General features: G+C 36.1%; 4 protein-coding genes across 5 annotated transcripts; 1 reads left to right on the top strand and 3 right to left on the bottom strand.

Annotated features, from left to right (window-relative positions):
* The first annotated feature begins 445 nt into the window (after positions 1-445).
* Positions 446-3,965, top strand: tpk2 (thiamin pyrophosphokinase 2). The gene is made up of 8 exons (XM_039664027.2): positions 446-653; positions 996-1,234; positions 1,692-1,755; positions 1,845-1,975; positions 2,336-2,454; positions 2,866-2,998; positions 3,246-3,342; positions 3,429-3,965. Exons 1-8 carry the CDS (start codon positions 590-592, stop codon positions 3,473-3,475), a joined length of 894 nt encoding a protein of 297 aa, XP_039519961.2. The 5' UTR covers positions 446-589; the 3' UTR covers positions 3,476-3,965.
* Positions 3,653-8,796, bottom strand: rhoaa (ras homolog gene family, member Aa). The gene is made up of 5 exons (XM_039664039.2): positions 8,641-8,796; positions 6,715-6,870; positions 5,831-5,951; positions 5,558-5,688; positions 3,653-5,379 (listed from the first exon to the last, which is right to left on the bottom strand). The coding sequence occupies exons 1-5, from the start codon at positions 8,794-8,796 to the stop codon at positions 5,206-5,208; spliced, it is 738 nt and encodes a 245-aa protein (XP_039519973.2). The 3' UTR covers positions 3,653-5,205.
* A 506-nt stretch (positions 8,797-9,302) lies between these two features.
* Positions 9,303-11,864, bottom strand: ndufb11 (NADH:ubiquinone oxidoreductase subunit B11). Its single transcript, XM_039664044.2, has 3 exons — positions 11,596-11,864; positions 11,016-11,149; positions 9,303-9,638 (listed from the first exon to the last, which is right to left on the bottom strand). Exons 1-3 carry the CDS (start codon positions 11,782-11,784, stop codon positions 9,509-9,511), a joined length of 453 nt encoding a protein of 150 aa, XP_039519978.2. The 5' UTR covers positions 11,785-11,864; the 3' UTR covers positions 9,303-9,508.
* A 710-nt stretch (positions 11,865-12,574) lies between these two features.
* Positions 12,575-23,949, bottom strand: def6a (DEF6 guanine nucleotide exchange factor a). 2 transcript variants are annotated; one of them, XM_039664015.2, is made up of 11 exons: positions 23,786-23,945; positions 22,534-22,674; positions 22,046-22,225; positions 19,855-20,082; positions 18,024-18,170; positions 17,634-17,742; positions 16,833-17,131; positions 15,353-15,519; positions 14,357-14,555; positions 13,326-13,416; positions 12,575-13,009 (listed from the first exon to the last, which is right to left on the bottom strand). In XM_039664015.2, the coding sequence occupies exons 1-11, from the start codon at positions 23,879-23,881 to the stop codon at positions 12,825-12,827; spliced, it is 1,842 nt and encodes a 613-aa protein (XP_039519949.1). In that variant the 5' UTR covers positions 23,882-23,945; the 3' UTR covers positions 12,575-12,824. The 2 variants fall into 2 exon arrangements, with proteins under 2 accessions (XP_039519949.1, XP_088975920.1); XM_089119794.1 differs by lacking the exon at positions 12,575-13,009 and adding an exon at positions 14,065-14,159 and having other exon boundaries at positions 23,786-23,949.
* Between the last annotated feature and the right edge of the window lie 1,299 nt (positions 23,950-25,248).

Below are 25,248 nucleotides of genomic sequence, written 5' to 3'. Positions count from 1 at the left end.
GCGATGCTTACCTCATTGCTGTTACACTGTCACCTCATCTTCATCTGTGTCTATTTACGTCAATTGTATCAAACAGCAAGCAATAAGCATTTCACGTAAAGATTATATGATGTGACGACGTGAACTCATAAACTTACTAATGAGAAGGCCCAATGACCCAATTCACAGTAGGTGCAATTTCCACATATTAACATGATAATTGAACAATAAACCATTTAGCACTGTATATGGAGAAATGGACATGACTTTTTTTGGACAAGCCTGTTCAAAGTATTTTAGTCCAGTAACATAACAAGTGCACTTTGTTTTTTTGTTTTTTTTTTAATCTACATTCGCCCTCTAGTGGAGAAACACCTCTGAGCAACACTCGCCGTTAAATAACTCGTCATAGAGCTTCAACCAATCAGCGCGCAGATCAATCGAACCTGCCACCCAATCAGGGCTCACATCAACAGGAAATGCAACAATGGAGGCGAGCATGAAGCCCGTGGGTGTGTGACAGCATGTCAACGACAAGCACAAATCCCCCAATATAATAAATCACGGTTTCTGAACGGATAATTAACTGTAACACGTGTGAAATCGACAAATGACTTCGTGGTCGGAGAAAATGCTACAACTCCTGCGTCGAATGAATAACTTTCATTTACCAGGTGGGGAAATAAATTGACAGAACGATACATTTGCATGTGATTCAGTGTGAATGGACAAGCCATGTATGGGTTGGTCTTTTTTTAATTAGATTTATTGATCTATAAAATACTTCGAAAAATCGATTTATAGTAAGTAAGATGATGAGCAAATTGTAAAACATAGTTATATTTGTATATATATATATATATATATATAGACTTTAACACTTTAACACTTTTTTTTAAAGTTCTGTATACTTGCCTGTATTCAAGGTGCAAGGAAACTGATATTACTGTGTTATTACACTTATTACATGTAAAATGCATGTATTTACTTGACATCAGTGCATTATTTTATTCCAGGTTCAAGTTTAGAGAGCTGTCTACGTTTTGAAGTGGCTGGAGAACAAGTTGGATGGCTTTCCCCAAAAGTAGCATCAGTTCTTGGTCGTTTTCCTTCTGTCTTCAGACCTTATGGGAGCTCTATCACCTTCTGCTCCAGTGTTGACACATTTGAGAGCAGGTCAGTGGCTGTGGATGAGGTCTTGCAGGAGCTGAGGAGAGAGGCATCATTCACCTGTCTTATAGGCTGGAGAGATGAGGTGAGACAGATAGTTACTCATCTTCACCCTTACTCTTTAAACATTAGTTTCAATTTGTTCCAGTGTCAGAAATAATAAGCGATATGGAGAATGAGTTTCAAGGGCTTCCACTATCATATAACACAACTCACCATGACATCAATTTACATTTAAAAAAAAGGATGTTAAGGTAGTGAGACTGTAGTTACTGCAGACACGTTTTCGGCAGTTCAGAATCAGCTCTTTGTTTTGGGAGACAATAACTATTTTTCTCGTTCTTTGATCTTTGAAACTTTGCAGACCTTTTACATCCACAAACAGCTATATTACACACTGCATGAAAGTTAATATCTGAAAAAGCATGATGGGGCACTTTAAATAGAAATCTCCAGAATAATTCACTACAGTAGCCTTTTTTCCTTGTTTAATAATTCAGACCCTGATTCTTTTATATTTATCAGAGTGCATTTCTTTTCAGCAATACGCTGTGATGCCCAGGTATTGCGATCCTCCGCTGATGTACATGGAGAGAGCAGCTACAAGTATGTTAATAAAATATTCATTTCATGCTTCTACTTTGTCACAGACCAAGTGGCACTTATAGCTGTTTATAAATAATGGTCAAACACAGGTCTGTTCGGAGTGAAACGGTACGGCGTCCATGTCAATGGCTACACTCGGGATTCAAGTGGCAATCTTAATATGTGGCTGGCACGACGATCTCTGACCAAACAGACGTATCCAGGAAGACTGGACAACATGGTGATGATTTATTAATACGCAAATTAATCAGTTCATTACAATTTAGTGCCACACCAAACTAACAACATTGGTTGAGCAAGAAGTTGGACCTCTCAAACATTTTGGGGTCAGTCATTTCATTATTTCACAATATTACAGTTTTTGATCAAATGCAGTCTTGGTGATCATAAAAGACTTTTAATAAACAATAAATCTTACCGAGCCCAAACTTTTGAATGTTAGTGTATAAAGTTATTAATACTAATAAATAAAGACTGCAAAATTGTAATTATGTGCTATATAAATTACTACTGTCTTTTAGAAGTACATTAGCATATCTCCAACTTTGATTTAATTGGGTTGATCTGATTTATCATTCAGGCGGCTGGAGGACTGGCAGCAGGCTGTAGTGTAAGGCATACACTAGTAAAAGAGTGTGGAGAGGAAGCCTGCATCCCCCCAGGCCTGGCAGAGCAAGCGCGTCCCGTGGGAACTGTAAGGTGCATAATCCTTTCTTTTTTTCACTTGGGTCATTGAAAATAATTTAGAACCTTGTATGAAGCAAATAAAGCTATTGCTAACTGCCGATTTTTAAGATTAAATATGTTACTGTTCTTCCTATTCAAAACCTTTCCCAGATACCAAGGTAGATCTCTCAAACTCTCTTACAAAAGAGACTGATTAAATAGCCAGAAATAGCCTCCATCTGGCAGGCTTCCAGAGAAATATTGCAAGCGCCCAAGAGAAGATGACCAGAATTCAAGTCTGGAAGATGTCACTGTCACTGATCAAAGACATGGATGTTGTCACCGGCATAATTTCTGCCTGGAAACTGTTTACTATGTTTAGCTAAATTGAAAGACGTTCTGCAATCTTGAATCTTCAATTCATGCTCCCCTCTGTCTCCGTAGCTACACCTACGAAGATGACGAAGGAATATTTCCTGAGTGTCAGTTTGTCTTTGATTTAGAGCTGCCACTGAATTTTCAGCCTCATATCGGAGACGGAGAAGTGCAAGCATTTTACTACTATCCAATCGAGAAGGTAAAAGCATCCCATTGATTTTAGGGTTGAATGCTATGTGATTTTATATAAGATCAGCTGTGACATAAAAGTTTGCTTACACATAGATAAATGCTTTGATATTTGAAATTCTGCATAGAAAATACTCACTTTTATCTCGGGCAGCTGTATTTGAAGGGCTGTCTCTATATAAAGGACAAAGTGTGTGGAGTTTACTAGATTATGAGGTGGCACATCTTACCGCCTATTCTGTCTGATGTGTTCTCAGGTGAAAGATCTCCTGGTCAGTGAGGAGTTTAAGCCAAACTGTGCCATGGTGGTTCTGGACTTCCTCATCAGACACGCCATCATTGAGCCAGACTCAGGTTTAGTGTCAAATCACCTGGTAGAATGTGATAGTTGGTTATTTATGATGATAAAAACTGTTAACTTGCGTTTCCTCTTATTTCAGAGCCCTATTATCACGAATTCGTGGCTGGATTGCACAGATCACTATAAAGACTAACTGGTCAACTTGCAAAAGATTGGTATTTATTTGATCTACCTCTGCTTTTAACTCCTAACATTGTCAGCATGTGTACTCGTTTACTGAAGACCACATCTAGCTGGTGAAGAAATGAGGTATTTTACGCAAACATCAACTGGAGAAGAGACAAAATAAAGACCCAAGAAAAATTACCCTATAAGAATTTATTTTTTTCAATACATTTCAAACGAGTCTGTGGAAATCCAAAGATGCACTGGTATACAAAAGATAATTGATGCATCAAAGGCTCTTTTTTTTTCTTAAAATGAAATGCAGAATCTCTTCTAAGAAATGACTTGCATTTAATAATATGGCATTAAACAGCTCTTTCAAAATCACATTTCGCTACGTTTTTCCTTCTTTATTTCTTTTAAAACGTTTCAATTCTAAGATACTAGAATTTGTAAAATATGCAAAAAAGAGATAGCATAAGCCAGTAGAATTTCACAAAAAAAAAGAAAACATACAGTACAGGAGAAAAAGAAAACAAATGGGAGTGAAATGGAGGGAGATTCTCATTTACACAGTGAGATAAATATTACTTTTATTTCTGCACACCAAATAAAAGCCTGTCATGCAGGCAAAGAGGAATATGTGGAAAAATTAAGTTACTGTCACCTATTATAAAATATTGCCAAAATCGAACAGTGTCTTGACAGTCAACATATAGAGCTGCAGTTCTGCTTTGAGCTCCACGAGGGCTGATAAACCCAAAGTTTCTTCTTTTTTAATTATAATACACGAGCAAGCACATAAAATACTCACAAAAAAAGGTGAATTAGTATGATCATTGCTTAATGCATCTTACTTCGACTTTTATAGGCAAATGGCAAAAAAAAGTACAAGATATATTTAAATCTTATTGGAATAAAGAATTGTAAGACTACCACTACCTTCAGCTATTTTAAACCAGTGACTAAACCGTCAATTTTGCGACAGGACAGGAGGGCACAGAGGAACCAGTTGTGTTAACCAACAATATTAGCATGTTAATGTAGGAAAAAAAAAAGATCATTAAAAAGAAAACAGGCATGAATGATTTACATACGACGGCATTGGGTTCCTGGGAAGGTTTACAAAGGGCATCATGGGAGTATTACGTTGTGTGGCCAAAATCTTGATCCAAAAAAACAACTCCCTGCTTGACATGTAGCACACATGATGTAGAGTACTAACTAATGCCTTTTACACCCTGAATAATGCACTTAGTGCCAAAAAAGGAATCTTTTTTGACCAAGTCGTTTGTTTCTGTTCTTGCGTACAGTGCTGATCTTCAAATGTGAAGATGTGCTATGGGCCAAAGAATACATCACTAGTAATCCCACCCCTAAAGCAATCGCTGATTGTGAGCCACTGTGAACACACGCCAATCTTTATTTACCCAACAAATACACTATCCATATGCTATCGATCCGTCTGAAGGCTTAAAGGTCAACTAATCTTGATTTGAAAAAGGACTGATGGCCATAAAAATGTTTAAGTCCCTTTTTTTTTGCCGGTGCAGTTGTCCCTACTATCTTCTGTAGTTTCCTTTGGCCTGGATTGAAAATGACCCTCTCTGACCCCCCTCCCCCCGAGTACATAATTAACACTAGGGGCGTTTCTTCCCTCTATTTGTGAACTTTTATAGCTCTTTCCTTTTCCTTGGCCTAGTTTGGTTACCCCTTTCCCTCCCTCGTTCTTTCTTTTCGTCTCTCGTTCTCTATAGCAAAGCGCAGGCATTCTTTTTGCCACGTTTTTTGGCTTGGAGCGCCGCTCTTGTGGCCATTTCGAACACTTCCCTCACGCCATCCTTGGTTTTAGCAGAACACTCAAGGTAGCCGAAGGCATTGATGCGATTAGCCATGTCTCGCCCTTCTTCTGGTTTAACTGGTTCCTGTTCGAGGAAGGAAGCATTGAAAGGGCATTAGTACACTTCTATATCTCTATAAACAATATAATAACATTGAAACAACCATTTTTCTCTTTTAGTTCCATTATTTTTTTGTTATTTCCATCTAAAAATCTGTATAATAACAGTTTAGTGTAGAAAGTGTTAGCTCACACACACACACCTGTTTCATCTTCAGCAGCTCCCGTCGAGTGTGATCATCATTCCGCAAATCTTTTTTATTACCCACGAGAATTATTGGAACATTTGGACAGAAATGTTTTACTTCTGGCGTCCATTTTTCTGGGATATTCTCTGTTTGAATAAACAAGGTTTTCAATACAGTGACCACAGCAATGTAGTCTTAGTTAATCCATATAGTCTCAAAGTATTTAAAGGCTAAATTAGCCTTGTATATAATTAATATTTAAAGAATGGTAGAGATGGATTTTCTCACCCAAACTGTCAGGGCTGTCTATGGAAAAGCACATGAGGATGACATCAGTGTCTGGGTAGGACAAGGGCCGCAGCCTGTCGTAGTCCTCTTGTCCAGCTGTATCCCATAGAGCCAGTTCCACCTGACAACAAAATGATTCAAAATTATATTATCAGCATTACAATTTGTGTAAAAGGTTAAAAAATTATTCTGTTTTTATTTATAATTACACTACCATTCAAAGGTTTGGGGTCAATACGATTTTTTCTAAGGAAATTAATACTTTTATTTAGCAAGGACGCATTTAAATTGATCAAAAAGTGACAGTAAAGACATTCATGGTATTCACATAAGATTACTATTTCAAATAAATACTGTTCCTTTGAGCTTTCCATTCATCAAAGAATCCTGGATCCTCAATTTCCACAGAAATATTGCCCAGCACGACTGTTATCAACAATGCTAATAGTAAGAAATATTTCTTGAGCATCACATTTCTAAAGAATGATGTGACACTGAAGACTGGAGTAATGATGCTGGAAATTCAGATTTGTATCACAGGATTAAATCACTCAATTTTAAAATATATTAAAATAAAAAACTCTTTTAAATTGTAATAATATTACACAATATTACGGTTTTTAATGATAAATGCAGCCTTGGTGAGCATATATAAAATATTTAAAAATCGTACTAACCCCAAGCTTTTTAACATTATTGCATGTTATATATTATATATTTAACTATATTTCTATAATGTTATATTATAATTTTAGTTTGTCTTCCAACAACAGCATGACAATTACACATTGTGGACCCAGAATAAACCCCAAACTGCATAAGTTCAAACTGCTCTAGAAGAGACACATGTTCTGTAATAGTTTGATGTTAGAAGACGATCTCACCTGCTTGCCATCCACCTCAATATCAGCAACATAGTTCTCGAACACTGTGGGTACGTAGACCTCAGGAAACTGGTCTTTACTGAATACAATGAGTAAACACGTCTTTCCACATGCTCCATCTCCAACGATTACAAGCTTCTTGCGAATTGCAGCCATCTGTCACAAAAAATAGAAAGATCAGCCAATAATTACAGGAGACAAGTGAAAATTTTCAAACGTGAGTCTAGAGTGGACACTTTGTGGGAAGCCATCTGTGTAACAAATAAGCCCAATGTGTGTTATGTATATACTTAACATATTATTGAAACCTGTATTAACCAACGTATATAATCAAATAACTACTGATAGAAATTAAAAATTAATTACAGTTTTGGAATTTGACATTCCTGAAGATCCATTCAACAATAACCTATCATCACCACTTGCTAAGTTGCCATAATTTTGTCCCCACAATGAAAGTGAAAATGAAAAGTGGGTAAAGCTCATAAGCTCAATTAATTAAGTTAATGTCTAAGTGGGCTTATTAGGAACAATTGGGGGTCAATGGTGCATTCCTATACACCAACTTGACAAAAAAAGCTATATTTATGAATTATAATTACAGACACAGCATGAGCATCTTTTATAAATTAGCCTATTAAAAATGTACTCAATCTGTTTTTAGAATTTTTTTTTAATATAAAATGTGTTCTATTGGCAACTCCATATTCTTGTGAAATCCATGTTTTCAAATATTCAGATTGCATTCATTCATCAACCAGTTTCGTACGGTATTATAATTACGGTATAATAAGAAAAATAGCTTATTTAAGTGGTTTGAGTAAGAAATATATATTATCAGTCACATTGTGTTTATTTTGAATTCATATATATTTTATGTAGTTATGAGAATTGTGATATTTCACTGGTATCTAAAAATCATTTATTAGGATACAATGTTACCCAAAGATATTTGTATTTTATTTTGGCAGGGCAAGTAAAAAAAATGTAACCACTGGCCTGATCGGCCTGTCATAATATCAGATTGTATGTATTCAAGAAAAATAGATTCCTTTGAGTAAAATAAACAACTAATTTATGTCATGCTTTGCCTGTTTTATATTTCAAAATAAAACAACATGTGATCTTATATAGTACATACAGTACTATATAGTCTTATCTTAGGTACGCCTATATTCACATTTCAGTACATTCATCAATCTGTACACTGGGTTCTTATGTTATTATAGCATTGCAGCATCAAACTCTACACACACACACACACACACGAACACCGCACCCTACTCAATTGACTAACCAATACATGTGTTATGCCAAAATCTGTGACACATCGGATTAGATCAACCATAAAAACAGCTGAATGCAGTCAGTCAGGTCAACCTATTGTCACTCAAGTAACCTTTTGTAGTTTAACATTGAGTCAAGAACTGATTCAAAAAGACTGAGGTCTTAATGGGGAATAAAATCGACGTTAAACGGGCTGGCTTTTATGTTGGAGAATAAACTAGCGATGGTCATTATAACAGCCGCATGTCTGAGCCAAATGGATCAGTCCCCGGTTTACTCCCTGTGCTAACTGGGACGCCTCATATCACGCCCTAATAAGTGTATCATTAGCACAATTTGGCTTGGATTCGACTGGATCCACAAATCAACACTTGTATTAGCCTTTCCAGACGTGTTACGGTCTTGATAATCGGACCTTAATACGATTATAAACTCATGTTCGGCATCTTGTTGTTCGTCCGTTTCCGTCATCATCACACTTAGCCTATTAGCATTGAGCTAGCCGCATATAAAAGGCATAATTCTACTCAATGGAGTGGTTTTAAAAAGGTTACTCGGCAATATTGTCTCTAGACCGTTTGGGAAATCAATGAAAATATCGATTGTAAGTACCAGAGGTGTTTTTGTATGCGTATTTACCGTTTTCGTTACAGCTGTCCTCGCTTTCTTTATCTTTTCCTGTACGACCCCAAGGCCCCGCCCCGCAGACTGTGCCACGCCGCTAAGACACGCCCATTCATGATCGTTTCCACCAATCAAGAGAGGCAGAGACGTCCAAAAGCAGAACAGCAACATATCTTTCGCCTTTTTCGTTCTTCTCTAATGTAATTTAACTTATAATAAAATTATGATATATTCCTGAAACAGTGTCATTTAAGAGGATACTAATGTTAAGGTTATATATCCTCGTCACTGCTTTCCTATTTTGTTTGATTCGTTAATTTATTACTTTTTTTAAATTAATTTAAATTATTCATTAAGAATTTTGTTTTGAAAACATCATCATTCACGATTCTACTTTCTTATGAAAATCGACAATTGAAATAAAGCTACAGATGAATGCATTACTAAATAAATAACAGTTGGAAAGTAACTAAAATGACTGTTTGTGATCATTCATCTTCCTGACTAATCCACATCCTAGTTTCTTATGTTTTCTGAGTTTACATGAATAAAACTGCACCACATAACAACTACTTTCAGTTGTTTTGTACATCATATAAATACTTTGGCTCTCTCTACTTAACCGTACACACTGTTCATAGTGCACTATCAAATAATAATCATTACATAAAACAACATACATTAACACTCAACTTTATTATTACACCCATATGTTTGCAAACAAACCATTAATTCTACAGTATCATTAGATATACCAACTGATCACAATTTGAAAATATCACATACTGCTTTATTATAACTTTGTTTTTATTAAGATAAAGTTGAGGAGAGTCAAATGTACAGTCAACACAAATGAACAGGATAATTTTTGACAAGATGTTGTCTAGTCCTCTTCCGAGGATGGGAGAACAATCGTGCTTGGATCGTAATAGTTTTCAGTCATGAGGGGAAGACCTTCAGCTTCCCGCTGTTTGATCAACCTTTCAGCTTCCCGGCGAGCCCACCCCCTCATCCTGGAGCATAAAAACAGAGAGAGGCAGATCATGTTCATTATAATTAAAAGAAAAAGGCAAATCATTATTGCTGAACCCAATTATCAACCAATTAACAAGAGGCGACCTTTGCAATTCGGAGGCCTGTTTTTAAAGAAACAGTCAGACCCCCATCAATTCATTCAAAATGGCTGATTCAGTAAGGAACAAAGTCATTCATTAAATTGATTTGTTCAAAAACTCAGATTCATTCAGTAATGAAACTGAAACTCTGTTGCTCAGAGACATGCAACGGCTCTACTATTTGGAACTATTTAATTGGCAAAATAGAGGATAAACAGACAACATAGGGTGTAAAATGTAAGTCACCTAATAGAGTGCCGAAGTGATGACGTCACTTTGTAGGACAACTCGGAAGCTAGCGGTGTATGGGTTCCCTTGGTCGAAAAGCAATGCATTTTCCCCACAGACTTTTGGAAAATCGCAAAAAATAAGATCTGTGTTCAACAAAGAGTTGTGACCCTTACACGTTTTGTCTAGCAAGATAATTTTTTCAAATTAATCCAAAATGTATACATTTTGAAGCCTATATAAAGATTTTTAAAAAACACAATAAAGTTTAAAAAACCACAAGCAGGTTATAACTGTGTGTTCTATGTCATTGATCAAAATGTGAAAATATTTAGAGGCTTTACACCACAGACCTTATTTTTAGGCGATTTAGCAAAAACCCATTCAAAAATCCCATAGACTTTAGAGCGGTAGTGCTAAAATGCTAACTCACGTCCACGTTTTGGCCTACAGAGTGACGTCGTAACTTCGGCACTCTATAGCCAATTAAGTCATTGTTCATTGAATTGTTGTAAAAAATCACATTTGCAGACGTGCTGATATTCGGGAAAAAAAGCATGTTTGCTCAAGATATTGGTTATAAATATCAGAAACAAAGAACTTATACACAGACTCTTTTTTTTTGCACCATAACTTGGATTTTGGAAGCATTTGTATTAATTTTGGTGCCATTTTTGCCCCAGTAAATTTTTGCCCCTGGTATGTGAGTGTGTGTGTGTGTGTGATGGCAGGAGGCAGAGATCTTTTTTGACCAGAAGTAGAGGCCTGTTTCAAGTGAAAAGGGTGAAACATAGCAACAGCCACTACTGCAGGTAGGCCAAGATAGAAATAGAATAAAATTACAATGACATATTAAGAGCACCTTTTTGTCAAGCATAAAAATAAACTTTTTTTTTACGTTCCTCTTCACACAGATAGTCTAGATATTCTATGCTCCAACCTTTTTACTAAACATGACACAATAAATATGCACTGTATCTATTGTGGATCCTGATTGGTCAATCACTGGATTCGTGCAAAATTCAGTCAGTTTATTTATGAACTTACCCGTGATCTGGTAAATAGTGGACGAAAGTGCCTCCGATTACAATGACCACAGAAATGCTAAAGAAAAAGGTCAATCTCATGTTCCATTCATCCACAAACGGGTCAGAATGATGGAAGCCATGGAAATCTGGATTCTGAAAATACACAATTTAAACCTGCGTTTACGGATGTAAACAAGTTATAATAATTGTTTATCAACACAAATCACTAGTTTGCAATACAGGTTTGCAAAAACTCGAGGGTGAGTAAATGATGACAGAATTTTCATTTTGAGGTGGAGTATCCATTTAACAGAATAGGAAAGGATAGGACAGATTAGAGGACTAAAAAAAATTCGAACCTTTAGCAGATAGAGGTTTAAACATAATAAAAAACATATTATAACAAGAAAGACACGAGAAAACGGACTTGAGATCATGCAGTGCACAGTGTAAAGATGAACAGGTAAGTTAACGTTAGGTCAAACTTCAGACAGTTTAGAGAAAGACTTGAGTGAGCCGCTTAACATAATTCAAGCCACTAATTAACCCAATGTTAGTTAGTTCCCATGCATCATACATCATGTTTGTGTTCGTCTTACCTTGTCAAACGGGCTGACCTCTGTGTGTCCATGACTGTCCTGAGCCGGAGATAAGGGCTGCAGATCAGATGCAACCGCCGCGCCAGACGCGCTGGACTTCGGCGTCTGGGACACACAGCGGCTCCCGAGCGCCGAGCTCAAACGAACCAGGGACAGGGTAGGCCAAATTCGGCTCAGGCGTGAAGCCATTTCCACCGCTTTCTCTGTACCTAGAAGCTGTTTCGAGACAGCTTCTGTTCTAGGTTATTTTTTTCCGGGTTAAAATGTGGTTGTATCGGTTTGCTGGGGATCTTACCGCCGTCTAGTGTCCCGGGTGTATCATAACACAAGAGCTATTGGTAAACAGCAGGTGTCTCTGTTTCACCAATCTAATCTGGTTCTGATACTATCGGCAAAATCAGCTTTGAAAAATAACATCTGATTGATTGGCTATTCTTGGAAACGCTTTGTGTACTACATTTTTAAAAACAACCGAGTAATAGCTCCACTTCATGCATTATAAAATGTCTGTGCCGTATTTATTTTTGATATACATTAATATTTAGCTCACTATTTTTTATATCGGATTTGACATTTATATCATATCTGTACTGACCCATAACTCATACTATTCTGTCTTGTTTTTTAGATTAATATTCTTTGAGTACCGGATGTTTCTGTAAAAAAAACCCCAAATTTCCTCTGTGTAGGCACACTTGGTGAATAGCTATATCTATCTATAAGGCACAGATAAATCTACGTCTATAAGGAACATGTGTGTGCCATGCAGTTGTCTTCATGGTTTTTTTATCTGACGGCAGAAGCAGGAAGTTCTCAAAACCGCAGACGCTTCAGCTCTTCAACTTGTTCCTCCCTCACAAGAAATCCCATTTACATGCATGAACATTTGCAGATCTTTTTTGTCTCTGTTAAAATGAACACATTCGTATGCTAATAATTATACCCTCAGTTCCTTTTTTAAATTCAGCACAATAAAACATCTTGAAAAATGCATAATATTTATTCAGTGTACATCTTAGTCTACATAAAGCTTTGAGTCAATCAGATAATTAACAACTACAGTACAATACTTGTAAAACATGTGACAGTGTACAAAAACATTACAGTTTAACAAGCTATTAACAAATAATGAGAATATTAAAAAGCATGGCGTTTTTAACGGCATGAGCTCTTGGCACCTTTCACTCAAATCAGTCTTAACAGCAAAATAAAAAATATTTTTCTCAATGTTAAGGTATGTCCATGTCTCCGTTTGTAGACAAACGCTTGTCGGATTCACACCCTCCCCTGGTTTCCATGTTTTCTTTGCCTTCCTCATCCTGGTCATCCGGTTTCTGCTTCAGACGTAGTCCTGGATCCTTCTGTGAAGGGATGCGAAAGCTGGAAAAAGACCCACCTCCTGAGGACCTTTTTTCTACAGAATATACAGGGAAGTTACAGAGAGTCAATTGATTGTGAAATAAGTATACATGTTTAACAGTAAGGAAGGGGGATTTTTTTTTAATCTCTGAAACTGCAGTGAAAACGAGTGATGCAGACATCACTCATTCAAAAGTTTAACAAAAATCTTGATGTAAAGAAGATTAAATCTAAAATGATATTTAGCATCAGTCAAATTCAAACCATAGAGAATTCAAGTTGATGAGGTTATGGTCTTGCTAAAGGTAAACAGTGTGAGATGGACTGCGTTTTGCGTCTTGAAATATGGGTAAATTAGTTGATATACATACCTCCTGGTCCAATAGGATGCATCAATCTGTTCATCTGAACGTTCCAATGTTTAACATTGGTGCTGGCCTGACGAAGCTTCCTTTGAGCAGCCTGCCAGGATACAAAGATACAGATCAACCAATCAATCAATAAATCAATCAATCAGCTAGTTTAGTTGATTTGACAATTTCCACAACAATTACATATACATAAACGGCTAATATCAGCATTAGCACATCAATTGACTGGTAATGTAACACTTTACAATAAGGTTTCATTTGTTAACTACATTAGTACATACACTAACATTTAAAAATACTAATAATGCATTTATTAAACGTCGATTCATGTTAAATGCAACTCACTATTACATCAATAAAATCAAATGTTGTACCTGCAAATTAATATTTAATGAGCCTGAACTCACATTTTAATTTTAATTTAATTTAACTAAAATGAATTGATACTGTAGTAAATGTACTCATTAAATAATGTATTGTTAACTAATAGGAAGTTATTGAAAAGTGTTACCCTGTTAATATTACTAACGCAAACACTACCATTAAAAAGTTTGGGTCAGTAACATTTAAATTTTGCTTGTAAGAAATTAATACTTTATTCAGCAAGGACACATTAAAATTAATCAATAGTGACCATAACGACATTTATAATGTTACAAAAGATTTCTATGGTAAATAAATGCTTTTTATATTCATCAAAAAATCTAACACATTTCAACAAAAATATTGCGCAGCACACCTGTTTTCAACATTGATAATAATAAGAAATGTTTCTTGAGCAGCAAATCAGCATATTAGAAGGGTCATGTGACACTGAAGACTGGAGTAATGATGCTGAAAATTCACACAGAAATAAATTACATTTTAAAATATATTAAAATAGAAAACGGTTATTTAAATACGCAATATTTACAATATTAATGTATCAATCAACATTAAAAAAATCTACCGCCCACAATCTTTTAATGGTAATTTTATTTTTTTTTAAAGTTAAAAACTTTTGTCACACAAATCACCGTAGAGAAACTCACCACTACATCCTGGTCCACTCGGTAGCGATTGGCCCTGACCTCCTCCAGCTGCTTCTGTGCCTCATCCAGAGATCGAGACTTGCTTTCCATTTCCTCTCTGAGCTCTTGTTTCTCCCGCTGGGCTCGCTGGATATACTCCTCCTGCTCCTCACGGAGAGACATGAGGGCCTTCATCTTCTCCTCTTCCTCAGCCAGCAGCCTGTAACAATGAGGCAGCGAATGATCAAACACAACACAAGCTAAAAGAGACTCGTGCGTTCAAAAATATATTCATGTTATCAGCATAATGAATTGAAAAATTAATACTAATTTCTATGATCCATGTTCTCCAGCATGATTTGAGAATGATCCAGAGAGCATTCTGCGCTTCAAGAACATCTGATCCTTTGTACAAAGGAGACGCATGATCAGTGTCACAAATTTGCTTTTTCATTTCATTTGTGACCTAGAAATACTGCAGAATCTTAAATAATCCTCATTAATTATACACTCCATCTTTCCAGAATCCCAAAACTTCAATGTGGTCTCAGTCTTGTGCATTCAACTGTGTATTGCTATTCCAACTGTGTCAGACATCAGAAGTATTTTGTTTACAATGGCATTTTGCATGCTTGTATCGTATAGTGAATAGATTTGAAACGGAAGTAGTGTCTCATTGTCTTTACTGAATTTGAAACAGGATTTAGTTTTCCTCTCAGAGTATATACACATATCCATTTCTCTGGACAAAAATGTTTGTAAACTGAGTATCTTCTGTCCATTACTTCCTTTAGTAACTTCCTCTTGATTAATTAACATGCAATACAACGGGGGAGAGCTTTTAAACTATTATATTTCTTCCCTGAAGAGTACTGATGAGACATATAAAAGGCAAACAGGGCACCAAATAGTCTGCAGATGTGCCATTCAAAAGCATATTATTATAACATCAGGGTGTTTGTGGGTGAAACTGAGCACGGGTGTATTGCTCAATAGAGTTTGCGTGCTGCTGCTCACCGAGCTTGTGCGTAGCGGAAGGCTTCTTCGTCCTGCCTGGCTTTGATTTCCTGTTGTAAAGCCTCCTCTAGCCGCTGCTGCATGTCCTCCAGTTCTTTGATTCGTGTTCTCTGTCTCTCAGCTTCGGCCTCCTTCAGTGCCATCTCTGCCTGCATGCTCGCCCGCGCCTGCACGCAAACAAACACTCTTATCTTTATCCATCTATATATCGGAAATTAATTTTAGAATACTTTAAAAATTACAATTTAGTTCTTGAACTGAATTTAAAATGAGGTAAACGAACATGATTAAGACTTTAAATATGATGTAGTAGAAATAAAACAGACAAATTCATTATTGTAATATTCAGTTTGTCAGGACAAATTGTGAATGATGATTTGACAAAAAGACTTGTTTGATAGTTTTGAAAAAAAGTGAAAATTTGAATGTTTATAGGGCTTACTAAAAGAATAGATAGATAGAACGACATATAAAATAACAGATAGAATGATGGATTCAACAATAGATAGAACGACTGACTGTCAGACAAACAAACACACAGAATAAATGGATAGACAGACAGAATGATAGAATGATAGACAGATGGATAGAACAACAGTGTCAGACTGATAGAAAGACAGACAGATAGAACGATAGATAGACAGATAGATAGAACAACACTGTCAGACAGATAGAAAGACTGATAGAAAGACATACAGACAGACAGACAGACATATAGACAGAATAATAAATAGATAGATAGACCGACAGATAGAACGAGACTGTCAGACAGATAGACAGACTGATAGAATGACATATAGACAGATAGATAGATAGAACACAGTACAGACAGACAGACAGAATGATAGAACGATAGATAGATAGATAGATAGATAGATAGATAGATAGATAGATAGAACGACACTGTCAGACAGACAGAACTGTCAGACAGATAGACAGAACAACATATAAACAGACAGATAGACAGAATGATAGATAGAACGACACTGTTAGACAGATAGGATGACACTGAGACAGATAGACAGACTGATAGAACGACAGACAGACAGATAGACAGAATGATAGAACGATAGATAGATAGACAGACAGATTTAGCAAGAATGTCAGACAGATAGACAGACTGATCGAATGACACAGACAGACAAATAGACAGAATGACAGAACGATAGATAGACAGATAAATAGAACGACACTGTCAGACCGATAGAAAGACTGATAGAATGACAGAGTCAGACCGACAGATAGATAGAAAGACAGATAGAACGACACTGTCAGACTGATAGAATGACATACAGACAGAGAGACAGACGGCATATAGACAGAATGATAGAAGAACGATAGATAGATAGACAGACAGACACACAGAACGACACTGTCAGACAGATAGAATGACATACAGACAGACATATTAGACAGATAGATTGACACTGTCAGATAGACAGAAATACACTGTCAGACTGATGGATAGACAGATCCTCACCTCTTCAGCCTCTTTGAGCTGGATCTCCAGGGCCTGCTGGAGCTGTTCGTGCTGCTGTCGCCTGCGGAGTTCGTCCTGCTCCAGCAGTGCCTGTGCCTGTCTCTGCGCCTCCTTCAGCAGCTCCAGCTCCGCCATCTTCCTCTCGCGCTCCTCCTGCAGGGCCCGCAAACGCTGCAGCTCCTGCTCCTTCGCCTCCCGCCTCTTCTCCCTCTGCTCCCGCTGATCACGCCGCTTCAGCTTCAGGTCTTTATGAAGAGACTTCTTACCCTCCACATGCAGCCGGATGGCTGTCTGGATAGCTGGCAGAAAAGAAATAGAAACGCAAAATGTTAAATTCTTGTGCTGCTATAGTGGATGGTTGATTGGGGATTTCTTACTGACCTAAAATAAAGCCCACCCCCAATAATCTGATTCACCAAGTGAAGGCTAGGTAAATTCAATCCCACCTCTCAAGAAAAGGTTTCTCTGTGGAGTTTCAATTTAGAATTTGCAAAAATGCAAACCTCAAAATGTCACAGGTTTCCACTGACAAAGGGTGTTTCAGCAGAAAACCACAGTGACATCTTCTCACTGTTTACATTTTTTTTTCAATAATGCATTTAAAGGTTATACAACAACAAAGGCCAATTGTAAATATCAGTGAAAAGTGCCCAGAATGAACAAAGTGCCTCTTGAATCGAGGGAAACTAGACAACAGAGAAATAAACATCTTTAAACTATCCTTATAATTTACACATTTGAGGCCAAACAAACAGAATACCTGACGAATGAGCAAAAAGCCAAATCATATCTCATGCAGACCTGTAGTCCACTCCTGCCTCTGTTTGGTGTCAGATGCACTAAGTTCATAAGTCTTGGTGAGCGTCTTCAGACAGAACATGCACCTCTTCCCGTCTCTGTCAGGAAGAACCTTAAAAACACAGCAGAGAAGTATTACACACACGGCTGTGACCACCACAGAAGGAAACGTTCACTTTGAATTGTGTGTTAATGGCCAGAGAGGGGAAACATAACCCACTACCCACAATGTCAATAATGAACTAATTATGCAGACAAGTTCCTTTCTAGAGTCTCTTATGCATTCTTAAGAGGTAGCACTAATACTATACCAATATAGAATAATGCTGTTTTTTATTTTATTTCTAATAACAAACACATGCTAACCAGTAACCACAGACACCCGTACCCTACCTCTACACAGCAGTTTCCGTCTAGCTGAATGTTGCCCTTGCGATCTTTGCGGTCCTCGCTGGAGAAATAAATTAAAGTGCTGGGTTTCAGGGTGAACCAACGCTCGGTCCAGTTTCTCCTCAGCTGACCTTTTTTCCACAGATATCCCTGTTGTCAGGAAGCACAGCATATTTTTGAATCTCAATCTCACACACCAATGACACATTAGAACACACACTCATATATATATATATATATATATATATATATATATACACACACACAATGGGGGGGACGCAAACAGGAAATAATTATATGTAAATCATGAATATATAAATCTGAGCCTGAATATATAGATGCAAATCTGAATATATAAATAGAAATCTGAATATATTCATGTAAATCTGAATATACATAGTTATAAAGATTTATAAATCCTAAATATATAAATACATGTATTGTTTAGGGGCTGAATTTTAGCACAGCTGTCCCATGAGTTCCATGATAATAATGTGCTAAATTCTTTTTTAAAGTATTATTCACTATATCTGTGTGTAAAGTGCGTTCTCACGTATTTGAGTGCAAATCAAGAAAAGTGATTTTGTTATCCCAGGTATTCTTAACTGCCCAGAATTGTGTGACCGTAATGAACATGAAGGGATGGACACTTCTTTCCGCCACAGAATGAAAAAAAAAGGTATAATGTTTATCTCCCAATCGCAAGTTTACATCTCACAATTTGACTTTATAACTCACAATTGCCAGTTTATGTCTCACCATCGTTGAGAAACAGAATCAGAATTGTGAGAAAGTCACAAAACCAGTTAATAATACCTAGGATATCAAAATCAACTGCGGTTGGTAGATCCTTTTTTTTATTTAGCACACATATACATTTACATACAGCACGTTTCACATGAACACTGAAATCCAAGAGAGAGGGAAGATGTGGTTGCAATGATTAATTAGTCTGACAGCAGGATTTAAAATGACTGATTTGCTCTGTTCATCTGAATGAATTAGTTTACTCTTTCAACCTGCATGCTAATAATTATTTGCAGGAATTTAACACATTACAAGCACGGAACTTGTAAGAATGACTAAAATTAGGTGCAAAACCCACAATCCTGCACAAAAATTCAGGCCCTTATATATTCAAGATAATATATATATATATATATATATATATATATATATATATATATATATATATATCCTGACTTATAACTATATATTCAGTATTTACATTTATTCAGAGTTATAACTATATATTCTGACTTATTATTACTATATATATATTCGATATTTCCATTAATATTTATATTTTCCATATATTTTCCATTAAGATTTATATTTATATATTCAGATTTGTAACTATATATAAAGAGTTCAAATGCAAAAGCCTCTAAGTGCCATTTGAAATTTTCTTCTAGAATGATCATTTTTATCAAGCTTGTACATTTAAGTTCAGTAATTTCACTTAAATGACAATTCATAGGTAATCTTCATTCCCATTTAAGTCAAATTAATGAACTTAAATATACAAGCTTGATAAAAATGATCATTATAGAAGAAAATTTCAAATGGCACTTAGAGGCTTTTGCATCTGAACTCTTCATATATATATATATATATATATATATTCAGGCTAATAACAATATATTCAGGATTTCACAAAGACTCACACGGTTACAAAAAATACATTATGAATAAATGCTGTTCTTTTTAACTTTCTATTCATAAACAGACTTCATTCATACACGCGTTGGGTTTTCACAATTTAAGGGGAACAAAGTCACACACACAAAAAAGATTATTAAATAAGGCTAATATAAATAGATAATGCTAATACCTCTTTCAGCACATCACCCACTATTTCCCGGTACACCTCCTCTATTGCCATGCTGATGGTTTCCTTGACAATGCCCCTCGTTAGTTTCCCAGAATTCATCATCTCCAGAAAGGCCCATACAGAGAAGCCATTCTGCTGAACAGAATCCTGGGAAATGAAGTCCTCGAGTTCAACAAGGTTCAGCTCAACACTCATGGCCATGCATATCTTCTTGAGTAAATATTCAACCTGTGAAAAAAAAAAATATATATTTTCGTGTTATTCTGTGAAGATAAGAGCAGCTATCTGATGCTGCAGTTGGGCACTTACCAACCGACCTAAAATACCACATTCAAACAGGCACAATGCAAACGCTTGTTAGTTTTAATACTGAAATTATTACAATTGTATGGCAGCTACGAAGCACCAAGATGTCTTTACTCTATTCTCTCTTACTTCTCTTCTATGAAACTGTCACAAGTTACATTATGATTTTACCAACAGTTGCAAAACGGAGCACAGGAAATCAACCAAGCTGCAAGAGAAGAAACAGCACAAGGGCGGTGGGAAACACACACATTCAGCACAAACATATAAAAAAGAGAGAGAAAAAAAAAAAATCACAAAATAAATAGACTAAAGAAGCAGCTCTGACATCGTCCCACTGACACCAACATCACCCTTGCTTCCTGACAAAAGCTATTTAAAGCATACATGCATGTATTGGCAGAGTTGTGCCGTTCACAATGAAAAGTAAACAAAATAAAGATGAACATGATGGACTAAAAGCAGATTTGGCAGTATGATTATCAAAACCTGAAAAACCTGCAGGGGTTTTGACAATTACCAGTTTCGGTTGAAGTGGAAAAAATGAAAATAGCATATAGTAAATGGTGGTCCTGTGGTTAGCAGCAGGTTTACAGGCGTCTGATGTGATTTACACTCAAGAAAGTTCTCAGAGTCAAGAGACAGACAACAGTACAACAACATTCTACTTTTAAGGATATAGTAGCCCTAAAACTATTTTAGGTGTATTTGTAAGCAACACTTAAAACTGTTAAATGTTAGACAAAGAGGAATCTGGAAATAAACGATGTTACAACTTTTCTCAGGACTAGGTTCACATTTCTGAGGCATTTTTACACTGTTAAAGAGGTGGTATAATTCCCTTTTCACAAGATGTAAAATATGTCTCTGATGTCCTCAAAGTGTGCTTGTGAAGTTTTAGCACAAAATACCCCACAGATATTTAAGCCTTCCTGGTAAAGAAACATCTTGTTCTGCATAGAAAGACTGTGTACTGATGGGATTATGTAAAGGAGTAGTTCACTTTAAAAAAAACTTTAGTCATTCAAGATGTCCATGTCATTCTTTCTTCAGTCGAAAAGAAATTAAGGTTTTTGATGAAAACATTCCAGGATTTTCTCCATTTAATGGACTTCAATGGGAACCAAACGGTTCAAGGTCCAAAAGACAGTTTCAATGCAAACTGCAAACTATTCAAAGGGCTTTAAATGATTACAGACAATGAATAAGGGTCTTATCCAGTGAAACGATTGCTCATTTTAAAAAAATTAGGAAAAAAATAAAGTTTTATATCTCAAATGGTCGCCTTGCTCTGTTTTGTGATGCGCGTTCGTGACTCTCCTGTTCGAACTCGTTCATCAAAATGAACGAAACTTTTTGAGTCATTTGGTTCATTCAACGAACGAAATGAACGAATTGACTCGGAAAAAGATTTGTTCATTTTGATGAACGAGTTCGAACAGGAGAGTCACACAGAACAGAGCAAGGAGAGAATTTGAGCTTATAAAAATAAAACTTTTTTTTTTTTAACTACCAATCGTTTCGCTTGATAAGACCCTTATTCATCGTCTGGAATCATTTAAAGCCCTTTGAAAAGTTTTGCATTTTGCACCGAAACTCTGCACTTTTTTGGACCTTGAATCGTTTGGTTCAAAAAATCCTGGAATGTTTTCATCAAAAAACGTAATTTCTTTTTGCCTGAAGAAAGAAAGACATGGACATCGTGGATGACATGGAGGTGTGTAAATTATCAGCAATTTTTTATTTTTTTTAAATGAACTACTCCTTTAATGCTTCTGAAAACTGATCTTAATCAGAGGTTCGGGCCTGGCAAATTCCTCGGGCCTCGGGATCTAAATGACAAATAAAATGTTTATTTTAGGTACTGAGAAAACATGAATCTCACCTCATCAGGGATTATGACCAGTGGATATCTGTCCTCCGATAGAAATATGAACAGACACCAGAGCCGGAAGGCGTCTTTTCCGGGTAAAATGCTCTTTCCCTCGGGTCTGTAGTTCTTCTTGGCAGTAAGAGTCCAGCACAGCTCATCCACATTTTCTTTGACAAATGTGCCTTCCACCACCTTACAGAGAGGACACAAACTCTCAAGTCAGAAACTATAGCATCAAGAAATACAAGAATGTTAATGATAAATCATTGATGTCAGGTTGCCTGAGTTTATCATGAACGCCATATCAGCCAACACAACATATACAAAAAAAAAACAAAAACAAAAAGTTGAAAATGCACTGATTCTGAGTGCTGGAGGAATATTTATACCTTTACAGAAATTAACAAACATATTGTCTTGAAAAGAATGACATAAAAAGCCTGGGTCTCAAAACAAAATGGCTACTACAGTGTACGGGAATGTATAGTAAGGCTGTGCACCTTGTCCAGGATGTATTTATTGAGGTAGGGCATGTATCCCTGACTGGACACGGGACCGTCGTCATCGTCTCTGAAGTGCTCCTCGAGAGCCGCCGGATCGTGCGGGATCCCCAGAACTGTGTAAAGATTATGAGACAAGACCTGCAGAGCAACAGCACACATCTTAACATACACCAATGGTCATAAATACACAAAACATCACAGGGGATTTCATTGATGCTTTTAGATCCATTCAGCCTTACACAATTAGAAAAGAATGCAAAAGACATGCAAAAATCAACTTATCTTGAAATGAGGCAAACAATAGGTAGAAATATTAGCATTCTCAGCTCTCAGAGGTTTGACTGAATTCATGATACTGGTATAATAAGTCATATTTATGTACTGATTAATGCTTTTAACAGGCAAATGATTTGCTGTTAGATTCCACAGCATCACGAAACCCCTTCCGACAACAGAAGAGCTACATTGCATTACTTCTCTAACTTTGCTTAGGAACTTCTCTAAATGTTTCTTTGAAAATGACAGAGCTGAGAGATGAGTAGATCAAACAAAGAGTCTGCTCTCACAGCACACATCCGGTGGCCACCGTTCTCAAAGCTGAAGATTCAGTTGATCAGTTTGAGCCCTTTTAACCACTTCAGACCCACAATGCCCCATATGGTTAGAGATGACCCATTATAGCTGGTCATCTTAAAATATGGACTGGACTAAACCTAATCATGGGACTAAACTTAAGCAACAACCTGTACATCCATGCAAAGCCAGCGTCTGTACAAACATAAGGTGTATTGCAGTATAATTAGCTTGATGAATACACATTTTTGTAAAACTAAACAAGAAAGCACCAGTAAATCTCAGAAACCTTAAGCCCTATGAGATCAGGCATAATTTGCTTTTTAAAATGCATGAGAAAAAGACATTTTTTTGCTGCTTTTATAATGAGCATTTGAAAATGAAAACCTGTGACCCAGATATTCAGCAGGTTCACCATGTGGCATATGATGATTTGCTCACACAGGAAACACATCGCAAGCAGTTAAAGCAAGTATATGGCATTTTTAAAGCATAACAAAGGAAGGAAAAAAAAAAATATATATGCATATATATATATATATAATTCATTGAATCCTTTTTCACTCTCGGATCAAGGAATAATTTTTAAGACCTTGAGGTCTGAGAGTTGTGTGGAAACCCATTTTTTCAGCATCCTAAAGTTTCATCATAGTACATTAATGAAATTGTAACTCACCTTTAGTTGTGACTTGGACACCTTTCCACTTTTCTCCACATCTAGAGCGGTGAAAGCGTACCAAATGGACTTGAGCAGTTCTGAGCGCAAGTCCATGACTGCAGCAATTTTACTCTCCGTTTTTCCTTTTTTCACTGCCTTCTCTTTTTCTCACTCTGTCGTTCAAGGCCACCCACACCCACCGCACAAGTGTGCATCCTCCAACTGGCAAATGACACCCCCTGCTGGGCCAAAACTCAATCAAAAAGGAATTAAATTCAGCAAATGTTTTGATTAGAACAGAATAGAAGTCATCACAACATTAAAAAAAATAGTATAAAAGTACTTTCTTATACATAAATTACACTTGCTTTTGGGCAAGTCAAGGCAAACTCACTTCAGATCTTGTAAGAGCCAAATCCCTTTCCGAAGTAAATCTACAGTTCATCTCAGGGTCTATTTATAAGCTCTGAAAGAAGAAGCACTCATTTGGCCCTAAGATGTCAAGTAACTCACTCTTAAAATTAATTTTCGGGGGGAAAAAAAGAGGAACAAAAAAAAGAAAGAGAATGCAAAAATATTTTTCACTCTTTAAAAGCGAAAGGGTTCTGAACTTGATTAAACTCTAATTGAAAGCTGCTATCTTGCAACTTTTGAGCTCTATGGAAACTTATATATATATATATATATATATATATACAGTGCAACTCATCATAGTGCATTAATGAATTTGCAGTTAATTTGTAGCAAATTCATTAATGCTAATTATACTATGCTAATTATAATTAGCAATTACATATAAATATATATATATACACACAATTTCTGGGTGAAAATAATGAACCCAGTCAAGATATTTCACCCAGAAAACAGAAAAACAAAATAAAGCTAGCTGAGATCTATCTAGCATTGTGACATTTTCAAATTAAGCACATTCACCCACAATTCCTTACAAAAAGGACATACATAAATGTTTTTAACTATGGCCATAAAAAAAAATTCCTTCATAAAAAAATGTATTTAATTCCTGCATCATTAAATGTATGTATCATGCTAGTATTTGTTGTTCCATATTTTATTTATATTGTACTGCTTTTAAATAACAATATTCTAAATTATTTTAATCACATCCATATTAAAATGATCATACTTTATTTTACGTCTTTGTTACATATCTTACATATACTTACTATGTAATTATGCATAATTTTCTGTGATTACTAAGCAACTTAACCCTAATTATAGAGCAAGTTAATGTTGTTAATTATTATTGCTCCATTCTTATTTGTAGAACACTGTAACAAAATAAAAGTGCAACCAAAATTATTTTATACCAGGAAAATAATATATGTACATAAATATCAGGAAAATAATAATAAAAAAAATTGTACATATGGTTTTCACAGTATAGCATCTATAGATAGACTAGACTATTAAAAAGTAACAACCCCAAAAAAACATAATATGGCTTTCTGTACCAAATG

This window comes from Pimephales promelas, chromosome 14 (genome assembly GCF_988280905.1).
Source record: "Pimephales promelas chromosome 14, fPimPro1.hap1.1, whole genome shotgun sequence".
NCBI lineage: Eukaryota > Metazoa > Chordata > Actinopteri > Cypriniformes > Leuciscidae > Pimephales > Pimephales promelas.
This window is presented reverse-complemented; position numbering and strand designations above follow the sequence as displayed.